Source organism: Nipponia nippon, unplaced genomic scaffold (genome assembly GCF_047370975.1).
Source record: "Nipponia nippon isolate SJK-2023a ecotype South Korea unplaced genomic scaffold, ASM4737097v1 scaffold_4, whole genome shotgun sequence".
NCBI lineage: Eukaryota > Metazoa > Chordata > Aves > Pelecaniformes > Threskiornithidae > Nipponia > Nipponia nippon.
In genome coordinates, this window is record NW_028262358.1 from 98831361 (window position 1) to 98843606 (window position 12246).

At 39.5% G+C, this 12246-nt stretch overlaps 1 protein-coding gene across 2 annotated transcripts in view; it reads right to left on the minus strand.

Annotated features, from left to right (window-relative positions):
- Positions 1-255: 255 nt before the first annotated feature.
- ZNF451 (zinc finger protein 451) overlaps positions 256-12246 on the minus strand; it is a 40590-nt gene continuing 28599 nt past the window's right edge. For both annotated transcript variants that reach the window (XM_087777182.1, XM_087777181.1), the window contains exons 14-15: positions 3690-3764; positions 256-1407 (exon numbers count right to left, since the gene is read on the minus strand). In XM_087777182.1, coding sequence (XP_087633308.1) covers positions 1355-1407; positions 3690-3764 — 128 coding nt within the window. In that variant the 3' untranslated portion in view covers positions 256-1354. The remainder of the gene's footprint in view (positions 1408-3689; positions 3765-12246) is intronic.

Sequence of the window (12246 nt, forward strand, 5' to 3'; positions counted from 1 at the left end):
CACTAGATTCTTCTTTAATTCTATTTGTTTCAGAGATGGCAATTATATCAGAATCACGATCCGAAATAAACCAGTGCCAGTTTTCCAGCTTTTCTAACCATGATGATACACAGCTATAGTTATTCTGACTCTTTGGAATCCAGAGTGAGAAAAAAATCTCGTCTTCCCCTTGTCTTACTCTCCACAAAAAGTGTTTGTTTGCATAATAAATATTTAGGTTTACAGCAGTTAGAAGCAAACTCGCAGGCTAATGAATAATAATAAAAAAATCAAGCTGGCATTTTATTACATTAAGATTTCTTACTGATTGACAGCAATCATTAAGTATAATAGGCTGGTAAAGCTGGACAGCTTGCATAGGTATTTTTAAACAAAGGAACTGAGAAAGGTGGTATAGATAACAATTTTAAACACAGAAATAATTGTTCACCTTAAAATAAGGACAGTACAAAAATAATTAACACATCTACATTCATTTATCCAAGGCCACCTCTTCATGAACAGAAGGGAGCAAAGATGATAGTGTATAGAATAATACAGCCTAAATTCTCTCGCATGTATTCCGAACAGGAACTAGAAAGTTTATTTAGCTTCTGTTCCCTTAAAAAGTTGTTCCAGCCTCAGATCAGGGAGAAGAACCAAACCCGTCAAACTTTAAGCCATCAAATCCAACACTCTACCATGCTACTATTGAAAATACATATACATTTATAAAAATAAAGCTAACAAACTAACTGTACAGTCTGTGGTCCTGATTCTGACATTTATAACAAACAGGATGTAGACAAAATTATGGTCTATGAGGTGAGACTGGCCACAGGCAAGAGTTCGGCCATATGTTCAATTTATAAACCTGGGATCTAAGCTTCTCTTTATAACAAGATTAGCCAGGCAAATCTGAGAAACTTGGAGTTTACTATTTTTATCTGTTGCAAAGACCACATGAAAAAGTAAATAAAGACAATGACATTTTGTGACAGAAAAATTAAATACAAGAACCAATTTAAAAAAACCCGAACACAACTAAAACCCCCAAAATACCTAGTAAGACCAGCCTACTAATTAGGCAACAACTTATACAGCTAGACTGAGAGACTTAGTCATCACCCATTAGAAACAGAATATGCAAAGGCTTAAAAATTTATTTTTATCATACACAATATATTGCAGCAGATATCCATAAACTCTAGCTGTTCATCAGCATGACAGAGGACATCAGATTATAAATCTAACAATTCAAGATACAGACGTGTTTCTGAAGTGGTATTTCTGAACCTTTGTAAATAGATGAACAAGCTTCTATTTTTGTGAGCAGCTCTGATGACATGGTGTTAGTGTACAGAAGTATCTTCATCTACATTTCCTCAAGGCTTCTCTTGATAGCTTCTTCCAATTCTGCATCTTCCTCTGTATAAACAAAAAAAAACGATTATAATCTCAAACCATGGTTGATAACACAACTACATTAATATTACTGCATAAAGCAACAAGTTACTTCTGTGGGCCATGCCAGTAGACTGCAAAAAAAGGTAGAGAAACAGAATGAAAGTATTTTCCCTCCTTCTGTCTTATACTATCTTTTCAACACTTCAAAAATATAGGAAGAACCTCTACAACCTTCCACTGTATTAACTAGGGGCAGCCCAGTGATTAGTTTAAGAGTATAACTACATATTTACATATGTTATATTACATAATACCAAGATTAGAACCCATGTGTATGCACCAAGAAAAATAAATAAAGCATTAAAATGAAAAAGACAGACACAAAAAACAAGCAGAGAGGTTTCAGTATTTTCATTCCAGTTCCTTATCAACAGATACTCCGGTACCTACGTTCTGACTTGGTACCATTGTTGTCACTCTTACTAGGAAGGCCAGACGTAAGCAGAGAAAAGGTCACATCAACAGTAAGAATAGTCTAGATCAGGGCTGTAACATTTTTGATGGTGGGGGGGAAGACTGCATTGCACTCATCTGACTTGTTAACAACCACTCTTAAACACCTTTCATAATACTCAAAAAAGCAACTCCGTTTCTGCATTACATTTAGGTTGGTTTGGGCACTAATTGTTTGGGGTTAGTGAATTAAGTATCATAAGTTAGACAAGGTTTGTATGTACAGTAAATATTAATACCAATGGTATAGTTGGAAAAATTAAAGCAACTTTCAGACACACTGTCATTCCTGAATTATTCATCTTCTGCTTTAGGAGGAGCACATCCTATAAAAAAAGCTGTCTGTTCTTATGACAAAGGAAACAAAATGATTATATATATGAACATAGCAGATTTTAAAACTTTAATTATTGTTGGGCTGTTTTATGCAAGGCCTAGATTCGGAACAGAAGCAGTATCAATGAATGCTCTCTCATGTCAACAGAGCCATATTTATTCACCTGGACTTTGCTGTAACATCTGGTACTACTGATAAAAGAGACGTTAGTTTCTGAAAAGAAAACATTACTTCGTCACAGAAACAAAAAAGAAATTTTGAAACCAAAATAAAGCAGCAAGCCATTTGCAGTCAACTGCTTGCATCAAAATACGTTGTCCGGTAGCCACTAAGCACGTGCAAGAATCAAGAATAAGGTCCAAACTGTGACTCTGTTGGTAACAGCATGCGGTTAGCTCCACAGTGATACCTGGATTGTCCTCTATTCCCTGGAGCTGCTGAAGCAGCTTTTTCTGCCTCCTACTCTTGCTTTTTGCTTTCTCCTCTTCCAGCAGTTACTAGTGCTTTTTCCTTTTTACCCCTTTCTGGGGTTGATTTTGCCTCCTCACTCCCTCTTACCCCGTGACAGAACTGCCACCAACCACGCAGGCAGCCAGTGAGCGCAGCCGAAGGCAGGCTGCCTCGTAAGGTCTGGGGCCTCCTGCGTGCACCAACCGCCGCTGCTGTCCCTGATGGCAATACCCACTGCGAGGGCGGCCTGAGCGCAGCAAACTCTCAGTACTCTAGAAATATTTAGTAACAGTTGGTAAATTTATAACTGAATAAATTCTGGGAATATAAGATTTAGTTATCAGTTTTATCACGGACCTTGTGCAAATTATTTGACTTTTTTTTTTTTACTTAGTTTTATTTCCATCAGGTGGAAGAGTAGAGTCAAGCCTTTAAACAATAAATTATTTTCAAAGTGCACTATAGTCTGTCACCAAACATTAATGACTACATTGTACAAATACCATCACTAAGCACAACAGCAAAAAGGATGAAAACAATTTCAAATAAGGTAAGATACGACGTGAGCAAACAGCTGTACTGCTGATTCAAACTCATGCATAAATCCACAGCTCTTTTAGGAGAGCAGAGTGCTTTGTTGAGATATAATGCCTAATTTTGAACTATTTATTCAGAAATTCAACTACTTAGTCAGTAGTTCTACTCTGAGTCAAGAGAGTCATATTAAACTGGTACAAAGTGAGCTCAGTCAAGTCTCTCATTGCACAATACCCTGTGGTACACAGATAAAATAGATTTTAAGTCTGCTGGCATACTTTTCAGGTTAGGAAATTATTTTTTATTTATAACTCATCACAGTGTTCTTAACTACTCAAGATTGCCCAGCATATTTTAGAGAGTATTCTTAAGAGGTCACTTGCTGTAAAACTGATTCTAAGTTTAGTTTCTGTATCTTCCATAATTAATAGCACTCCTGATCACAGAGAAGTAAAAGTTAACAGACCTTCCTGTTTCTTTGTTTCTTCTAAGCTCTTCTTCATTGTTAGTTTGATATCTTCATCCTCTTCGCTATCTGAACCTTAAATGCACAAATGAAACATAAATTACACGTTGTTTCTAATAAAAAAAAAAAGTTAAGTCCCCTCTTGCATTTCTCTTACTATAACAACATTGCAGGTTGGATTTGAAGAAATACACTTGTTATCATCTGAAAATCAAGATAAATCAAGATAAAAATACATTATAGTGGTAGTTTAAGACAGTAACTCAAGAGACAGTTATTTTTATATATTTTTACCTTCTTCCCTTTATCCCCAAAATCTAGACGCAGACTGCTTCAATTTTATATTATTTTAAAGCAGAAACAAGAAATAATAGGTGCAGAAGCTACTGTTAATGTCTACTGCATTTGCTTTTTTGCAATACTTAGTTATTAAAAAAAAAAAAGACATTACTCACTTTCTACAAAATGAATCAAGGATTTAATTATGGGAAGAAGTGCTATAGCGTGTCTCTGCCTACGTATGATCTTAGCTGTATTTTGTTGCCTAAATACTCCATTTGAACAATGGAGTGCTATACCTCAACTGAGCAGTGCAATTCAGCAGATGTTGTTCAAGTCTCACAGAAGAAAAAAGTTGATACACTTCGTTTAATCTGCTAACTCATCATAGCCAAGCCCAGCCAAAACTCCACCACCTTTCCCTTTCTAAATAATGCTCTTCACGAGGCTGGTTTCCAGCTCCGGAATGACAGCTCCATTTTGAAGTGTCTAGTAGGGATTGGTGTACCTAAAGTGTTTTGTTTTGTTTTTTCATTTGCTTTAAACAGTCTCAGTAATCTACAGGTTAAAAAAATAAACAAGTCGATGAGTCACATTATGTATTCATTCTCCTGCTACAGGCTATTGCTATTTTGGGAGATGGTCTCTGTAATGAAGTCTTACAGTATTCGCAATCAACTAGGTCTCCTATGGTCACACCCACAGAAGCACTTCCCTTAAAGTCATCACATTTATTAGTACACCAGTGTACTTCTGATTATGTTTACCGGCAAAGAACATTTCGATATGGATATCTATTTTACTGACTGTGTGACTTCTGGCATTTTAAATGACCCAAGGAAGGTATTCAAAGAGACAGGTACACTTTCTAAAATCGGTTTTCAAACCTCTGACACATATACCTTGTTTGAACAACAACGTTGCTGACTTTCCTAATTCCAGGAATACAAACTCCAACAGCTGGTATCAAACAGAGATCAGGAGCCCACAAAGATGCCAAAAATAGTTGGATACACATTGCAGTTAAAATGGTCTTTCTTCAGTCACTTGGCAGACTGACTGTGAATCCTTTTTGGAGCTGCCTACTATCTCTGGGCAGAAGAGATACTATTTTTTACATCATCTTCCAAAGCAAACAAAGCAAAAGAAAAAAATCCACATAACCCAAACAAATGTCATTACAACCACTTACAAAAGGGAAGAAAAAAATGCAAAGAAAAGGTTTTGCACAAGCGGCTTCTCCCTTATTAACCATCCTTTTCCAGCCCAGAAGACATCTGAGACTGCTCTAAAAAGTTTTGTACCCATTAGAGGTGTAACAGTTGAAGCAATCACTCCCTAACTAATTTGTTGGTGTAAGTATAATGAAAGAATTGAGATCTTGAGAGCAGTAAGTAATAAGGTATATAGAAGGGAGCCTCTGGTTTTCTTCCATTTCAAATAAAAATGCATTAGGAGCACTTTCCTGAAGTTTTGTAGGGTTTTTTTAGGCAACTTGACAGAAGATGCTGGCAAACAGGAAAGCAATATTCTTCTGATTGGCATCTTGCATAGGTGGTTAAACAGCAGAGGATCGGAGTACTCAGAAATTCAGCAGTTTTTCAGATATGATCTAAAGAAGTCAACTTTCCTGGAACGGGTTATGGCGCCAGTTAGCATTTACCACAGAAGAAGCCATGATGGCAACCCACTGACACGCTGTTCAAGGACAGCGCTTTCCTGCTTACTCCTGGCTCCCTCGACCCAGGCAACAGGCTAACCTGACGCTCATTTTTCAGAATATAGCAGATTGGCAGCTAAGTTGACTTTACTGTCAATTAGGACAGTTATGAATGCTAGAACAGGATTTGTAAATAGAATTATTATTTTAGTTCATTAAGAAAAAGTCTAGGATTCATCCTATGTATTAATGCAGGCCTTATCTTGCCGAAATGTTTTGTTAGTCTCACCACCTTAATTACACCGCTGTAATAACATGGGGTACACATTCATATTGGAACAGAGGTATATGTAAACTGGCATGCAAAACATTGAAACATTTTAAAACAAGCTGCCTGCCCCATGATTTATCACTGCACCTGATACGCACTAACTAAATACTACCTGATAGTTATAACATCACAGAGAACAGGTTTGCTTAAAGCACAGTTGAAGAAACACCATTCCACTGCCAGAAACTATGAAACTTGAAAACATTTAGTACTGATCTTCCATTAGTTTGAGGGAAAAAACTAAAAAAAAATCAGCTTGGAGTCAAATGTGGTTATGAAGCACATTAAAAGTCTCCTGAGCTACACTCTGCCTTCACTGCTCATTATTTGCAAGACTCCTCTCCCCTCTGCCTAACTGTATTAATGTACATTCAGCTTCCCATGAAGGCAGTTGCTGGATTCTCCAAAATCTTTGAGTTGGTACAAGTTAACCCGTTAAGAGGCTAGCAAAGAGTCAAATCTTATTTACGAGCTCTTCACACAAAGACTTGTCCGTATCTCAAATTATAATGAGGCTTTCCTTATCCAAAAACAAAAACATGGTTATGCTTGTCCTCAGTGTTCCCCCCTGCCTCCACCCTCCTCCCCAAACCTACACAGAGCACAGACTAAAGGCACAAAAGCAGTAAAGATGAGAATTTTAAGATGTTCTGATATGGCTCTGTGAGAATCAGGAATAACACTGTAGCAGAAGAAAAGCCATCTCCAGGCAAAAATCCTAGGCAGAAATACTCCAGCAAATAAGAGGGTGGGGGCAGGAACTAGGCTTCCTTCAGGGGCTAGACAGCAAGAACTATTAGTGTGGAACTCATCACTTGTCAACTAAAGAGAAGGAAAGGCCAACTGATCGAACAGATGCATTTTCAAGTCAGAAGAGACCAGGCTGCTTTTCCACATGGGACAGGTCATTGTGCTTGACCTAATGTTGCTCGTAGCGTGTCTGTACCCTGTGACTGAACTCTGGTCTCAGGGAGGTCTTGGATTCCAGTTAAGAATATACTCCATGCAAATATCACAGACTGGCTGAGGTTGGAAGGGACCTCTGGAGGTCATCTTGTCCAGCCCCCCGCTCAAGCAGTGTCACCTAGAGCCGGCTGCCCAGGGCTATCTCCAGATGGCTCTTGAATATTACCAAAAAGATACTGTACTGGGGAGCTCAGAACTTGACAGTTATGGCCTTACCAGTGCTGAGTAGAGGGAAAGGACCACCTCCCTCAACCTGCTGGCAACAGTCCTCCTAATGCAGCCCAGGGTGCTGTTGGCCTTCTTAACCATGAGAGCCCATTGCTGGCTTGTGGTCAACTTGGTGTCTACCAGGACCCCCAGGTCCTTTTCTGCAAAGCTGTTTTCCAGATGGTTGACCCCTGGTCAGCATATATTGGTGCTTGGGGTTGTTCCTCCCCGGGTGCAAGACTTTGCACTTCTCCTTGTTGAACTTCATGAGGTTCCTGTCAGCCCGTTTCTCCCCTGTCAAGGTTCCTCTGGATGGCAGCACAACCCCCTGGTGTATCAGCTGCCACTCCCAGCTTTGTGTCATCAGCAAACCTGCCAAGGGTACCCTCTGCCCCACCATCTAGGTCATTAATGAAGACAAACAGGACCGGACCCAGTATTGACCCCTGGGGTACACTGCTGGTTGCTGGCCTCCAACTGGACTTCACTTATCACCATGTTCTGGGTCTGGCCATTCAGCCAGTTTTCAGTCCACCTCACAGTTTGCTCATCCAGCCCACACTTCATGAGCATATACTTGTGGTACTGCTGGCATCTTCTGATGATGGAGAGTAAATGAGAATGTTTTAATTTGGAGAAATGAGGCATATCTTGTCTCTTTTGTTAAAATGCTTAGCACATTCTGTAGTTCCCAGCTCCTCTGGGGTCAGAGGAAAAGCAATTGCTCAGTTTCTCAGCCATGAGATCTTAAGATATGGCCTCTTCTCTAGTACCTTTTGTTAAATAAAAAACAGCTAAGAAACTCTGACCATACCTGTTCTCTCAAAGAAATCCTACTGCTCACTATTGTCCTCACGTATTGCCAAATTCCTGCTGGAAGAACAAAAAAACCCCAAAACAAAACAAACCCAAAAAAACAGGAAAGCAAATTCTAGATGAATATAGAGCTCAGAAAGATCAACCCTATAGATAGGAGCAAATGTAGTGATTTTTTGACATTTCATGAGTCTCTCCTAGAAACCTATTCTGGGAAGAGACCGGTGAACTTTCACAGAATGCAAGCGCCACCCACTGTCCTGACATTGAAGCGCCACAACTTGAATTTGTATTGGCTGCCCACGTGCCTCAGCATAATTACCCCCCTATATCTGACCCTCTTGTCTTGCAACCTCCCTAGTTACCACCATTCCCTTAATAATTTCCATCAGGTTTACCAGTTCCTCTGTCTCACCAGAGACTCAGTTTCCCTTCCCTGGCCTTAGTCCTCCTCCCCTGCCGCACAACTTCTTAACGCGCCTCCTGACTACTTCACATGTTGTGAAGTCTCACACCCTACCTCCACTTCTCTCTCCTACAATGCTCCTTCTCTTAGTCTTTTCAGTAACTCCCCATCTCATCTGCCTCTTTACTACCCCAATGTACAGTGACATTCATATCACACTTAACTAATTTTCTTTCCAACCACTGACCCTTCTCCTTTTACAGTTGATGTCTGAAGTTTTAGTGCTACCTTACCTTAAGGATACCATTAAAGTTACCTCATTTGGAATTCTAGTAACTACTTAGCCAAAAAGTTAGTATCAGTACCCCATCCTTACCTTTGTTAGCAATCATGTTCGGTATGTGTGATCATGCTGCCTTTAAAACAGTGTTCCTTGGCTTCCAGAATCCTTTCCTTTATTCCTTCTTCAATATGTCCCTGAAGGATCCTCCCCACATACTCCTCCCCAATACTTACTGCTCTAATCTCCGTTTCTTCGTTAAGGTAACATCATCTGTAAATGCAAGTACAGCTACTCCCTGCTGAGGGTTCACAAATACACAAGACCTCTCTTCCTCCATGCAAACCAAAGCTTCACTCTATCTCTCTCTCCCTACAGATGCACATTCATCTGTTCATTCAAGTGTAGCATGACTAAAAATAAAGCTTTCCATCCCCCATCCTCCTCCAATTGCTTTTTTTTTTTTTTGAAACTGTGGCCAATACTGTGATGATTACTCAGATTTTCATTTAACCTTCATCTTAGACACCTCTCTAAAATTCACAACCAGATTAAACTAAACCTTGAGGATTTTTTTGTATGATCTGTGGTGAGGTCTTCCCAGTTCATCCACTTGGCTACAATTCTCGTTCAGACTCATTATCTTAGGTCTTAATGTATCGCTTTCTCCCTAGGGCGTATACATATATCCAAAGATGCACACAAGAGATGCCACTGACATACCAAAGCCAATAACAACTTCCTGTTGTAGCTAAACACAAGGTTACAACTCAAGGGTGACTTTCTTATCACCTCCTACTGCAATGGGCTGTGGCCACCGTAATAACAGTGTAAATAAAAGAACAGATGCTTACTAGAGTAACTATCATTCATTCAAGGTGCGTCACACTGCAGTTGCTCATGCCCTTCACATTCAGTCTCTTTGGATGGTGGGGGCTGGAGGCTGTGACCTATCTTTAGTCATTTGCAGTGCGTGTTAACTGAAGGTTCGGAAAAAGCAGAGACTGGGGTCAGATGTGATATTCATATCGTATCTCAACACCCACAAAAACTTGACTACTGAGAAGGCAAGCAATTATTCTCAACATCTTCCGTAAATTAATCCTTAATTCCTCTTAAATTCTTTTGTTGGCTGTATGTAACCCAAAAGCTTTTTGGGATAGTGGGAGCTAGGAAGCTTAGCAGCATTCATCAAAATGAACTGAAATCCTGCTCTTCCAAATATAAACTCTCATAGAAGCTGCATTCAGTAGTATTTAAACACTTTGGACAATAGCAGCAGACTGACAACTCCACTTGAGCACAGTGGAAACGAACCTTATGGGTCAGTGAGAGAGGTGCAGTGGCTATTTGGCAGGCAACACAGTACATCACTACACCGTTGATTTTGACAGTCTCATGAAGACAGCCTGGCTCTTTAAAAGAAAGGGAAGAAATACTCAAAAAAATTTGGTCCTCTTATTAAAAAAGTCTGTTTTACTTAAGAGCTCATTTGAATATGACTGAGAAATACAGTTAACTCACGCAAAAATCACTTTTGTCAATCAAGAAGTTGTGGCATTCCTGTCAGTATCAGGATGGGTACGATGACCCCTAACCTACCATCAGCTTGCCCTCAACATTGTCCAGCAATCATTAGAAGCATAAGCTGTAGCAGTACTGTCATGACTAGATATCAAGTGTCATGACATAAACAAGGGAATGATGGTTTTTTTTCAGCATACTACAAACTTTTCTTTGCAAAGGAATTAAAGCGAGAGACATTGAAAAAAAAAACTCTTCTACCTTTCTCAAACCACTCCATTAACATGTATGAATATCTGACCATGTGTGGTGCCTCCAGCATTAAAGAAAAAAAAAAAAAACAACCAACCTTCTGTATTTATGAACTTAGGTTTAGCAGCAGAAGAAAGCAAATAATAATAAACATCTTGCCTACTTTTTTCATACCTCAAAGGAAATTCATGCATCCACTACAGCCAGTGGTCTCCTAAAGTAACATACAGTCGTTACCCGATTGCAACATATGCAGGAACTTTTATTTTTATTTATTTTAAAATGAATGCACGTACCACAGTTCCCACTGCAGTTCTGCTGACATGGTAAAATGGTTCACAAGGTGCAACCGTCAGAGACTGCCACAATCCAAATGCAATCCAACGGCTTACAAGCTAATGACAGCTCCGTGAAGGTGATTCAGGGAAATAGCTTTTTCATTCTGAAGCTCATCCAATACCAACAACTGCCTTATATTTTTCAACACAGTTCTCTGTGGTAACCGTTTCTTGCTTATTTCTCCCTCCAGAATAATAGCTATAGGCTTGGGAAAGTCACAAAAGCAAGCAATTCTTGTTTATATTTCCTTACATTCATCTGCATTTCTGTAACAGGACAACAGGTTATACCAGCCCATGATACCTTGCACGACTTTCTGTCTCAGCCCTCCGATACTGGCCTTGCCACACTAAGACTTGCAAATGCTTGCTGATGCTGCTGAGCCACACAGTGAAGTATGTATTCTGTGGTGGCTTTATCTTTTTAAAAAAACTTTATAGACTCTTGGTAATGACATCATCCCACTACATAGCGAACATCAGCCTATTATCAAAAATGAATTTTCTAATGTCCTGTTTTAGTACAGGAACAGGAGACAAAGGCAGCTCTCACTATCTGGGTCCCCCTGGCTGACACTGACTGGAGAAAGGGACCAAGGATGGCTCGAGACAATTCTGTTCCTTACAAGTTTGCCAGGGAATGCCAACAGCCAAAGGACTCATGTGTGATTCCATCACTTTCCTGGCTCAAAGTTCTGTTTGCATTTTTTGTTTTGGTTTTTTGTTTGTTTGTTTTTAATAACATGACCACATGCATAACTTAAGTGGGATGCACAACAGTTAGCCAGCCAGCAAGTTAAGGTTTGGGGCCTCTCACCCGAGCCCATCACCATAAGAGTAAAATAAATATTAACATAGGAAATGACATTGAAAGAACAGTTAGATTGGGAAACTTCTGAAAGCAAGAGCAATATAAAGAAAAATACTGGAGTATAATTTATACACAGAAAATGGTTAGATCGAAGTCATCACCTCTGAGCCAGTATATCCCGGTGATTAAAGCTACACTAGCAAAACTACCCAGGCAGGGAGCTATGGTACCCTTGCATAGCAAAACAGTCATTCCCCTCTCCTCACAGTCTTGTGTCGTTAAGTCGCACAACAAACTGTACAAGAAAGGAGGCCCCTACAGCTAAATTGACTTGACTGCTTGCAAGTTATACAGCTCTCTTCCAACTCTTCCTCCCAAAAATATGCAAAGCTCCCAAAGCAGAAGCAGCCTCCCACATTAATATATAGTTATAGCTATAATTACATTAGAAGAGATCTATCAATCTAGGAATTGCAATACACTCTACAAAGAAAACATTCGTAGTGGGAATGCAATGATTCAACGTGTAGCTTTAGGGATAACTATGGAGAAAAGTCATCTTCCCCCTTGAGCAAAATGAACTGCACTAGTGAAAGTGACAGTTCTGTAATTAACTACACCAAGAAATTTTACTGGTATGGCTGCTTCTGGCTGGGAATCACATCTCCATAATCCAGCTGAAAAATC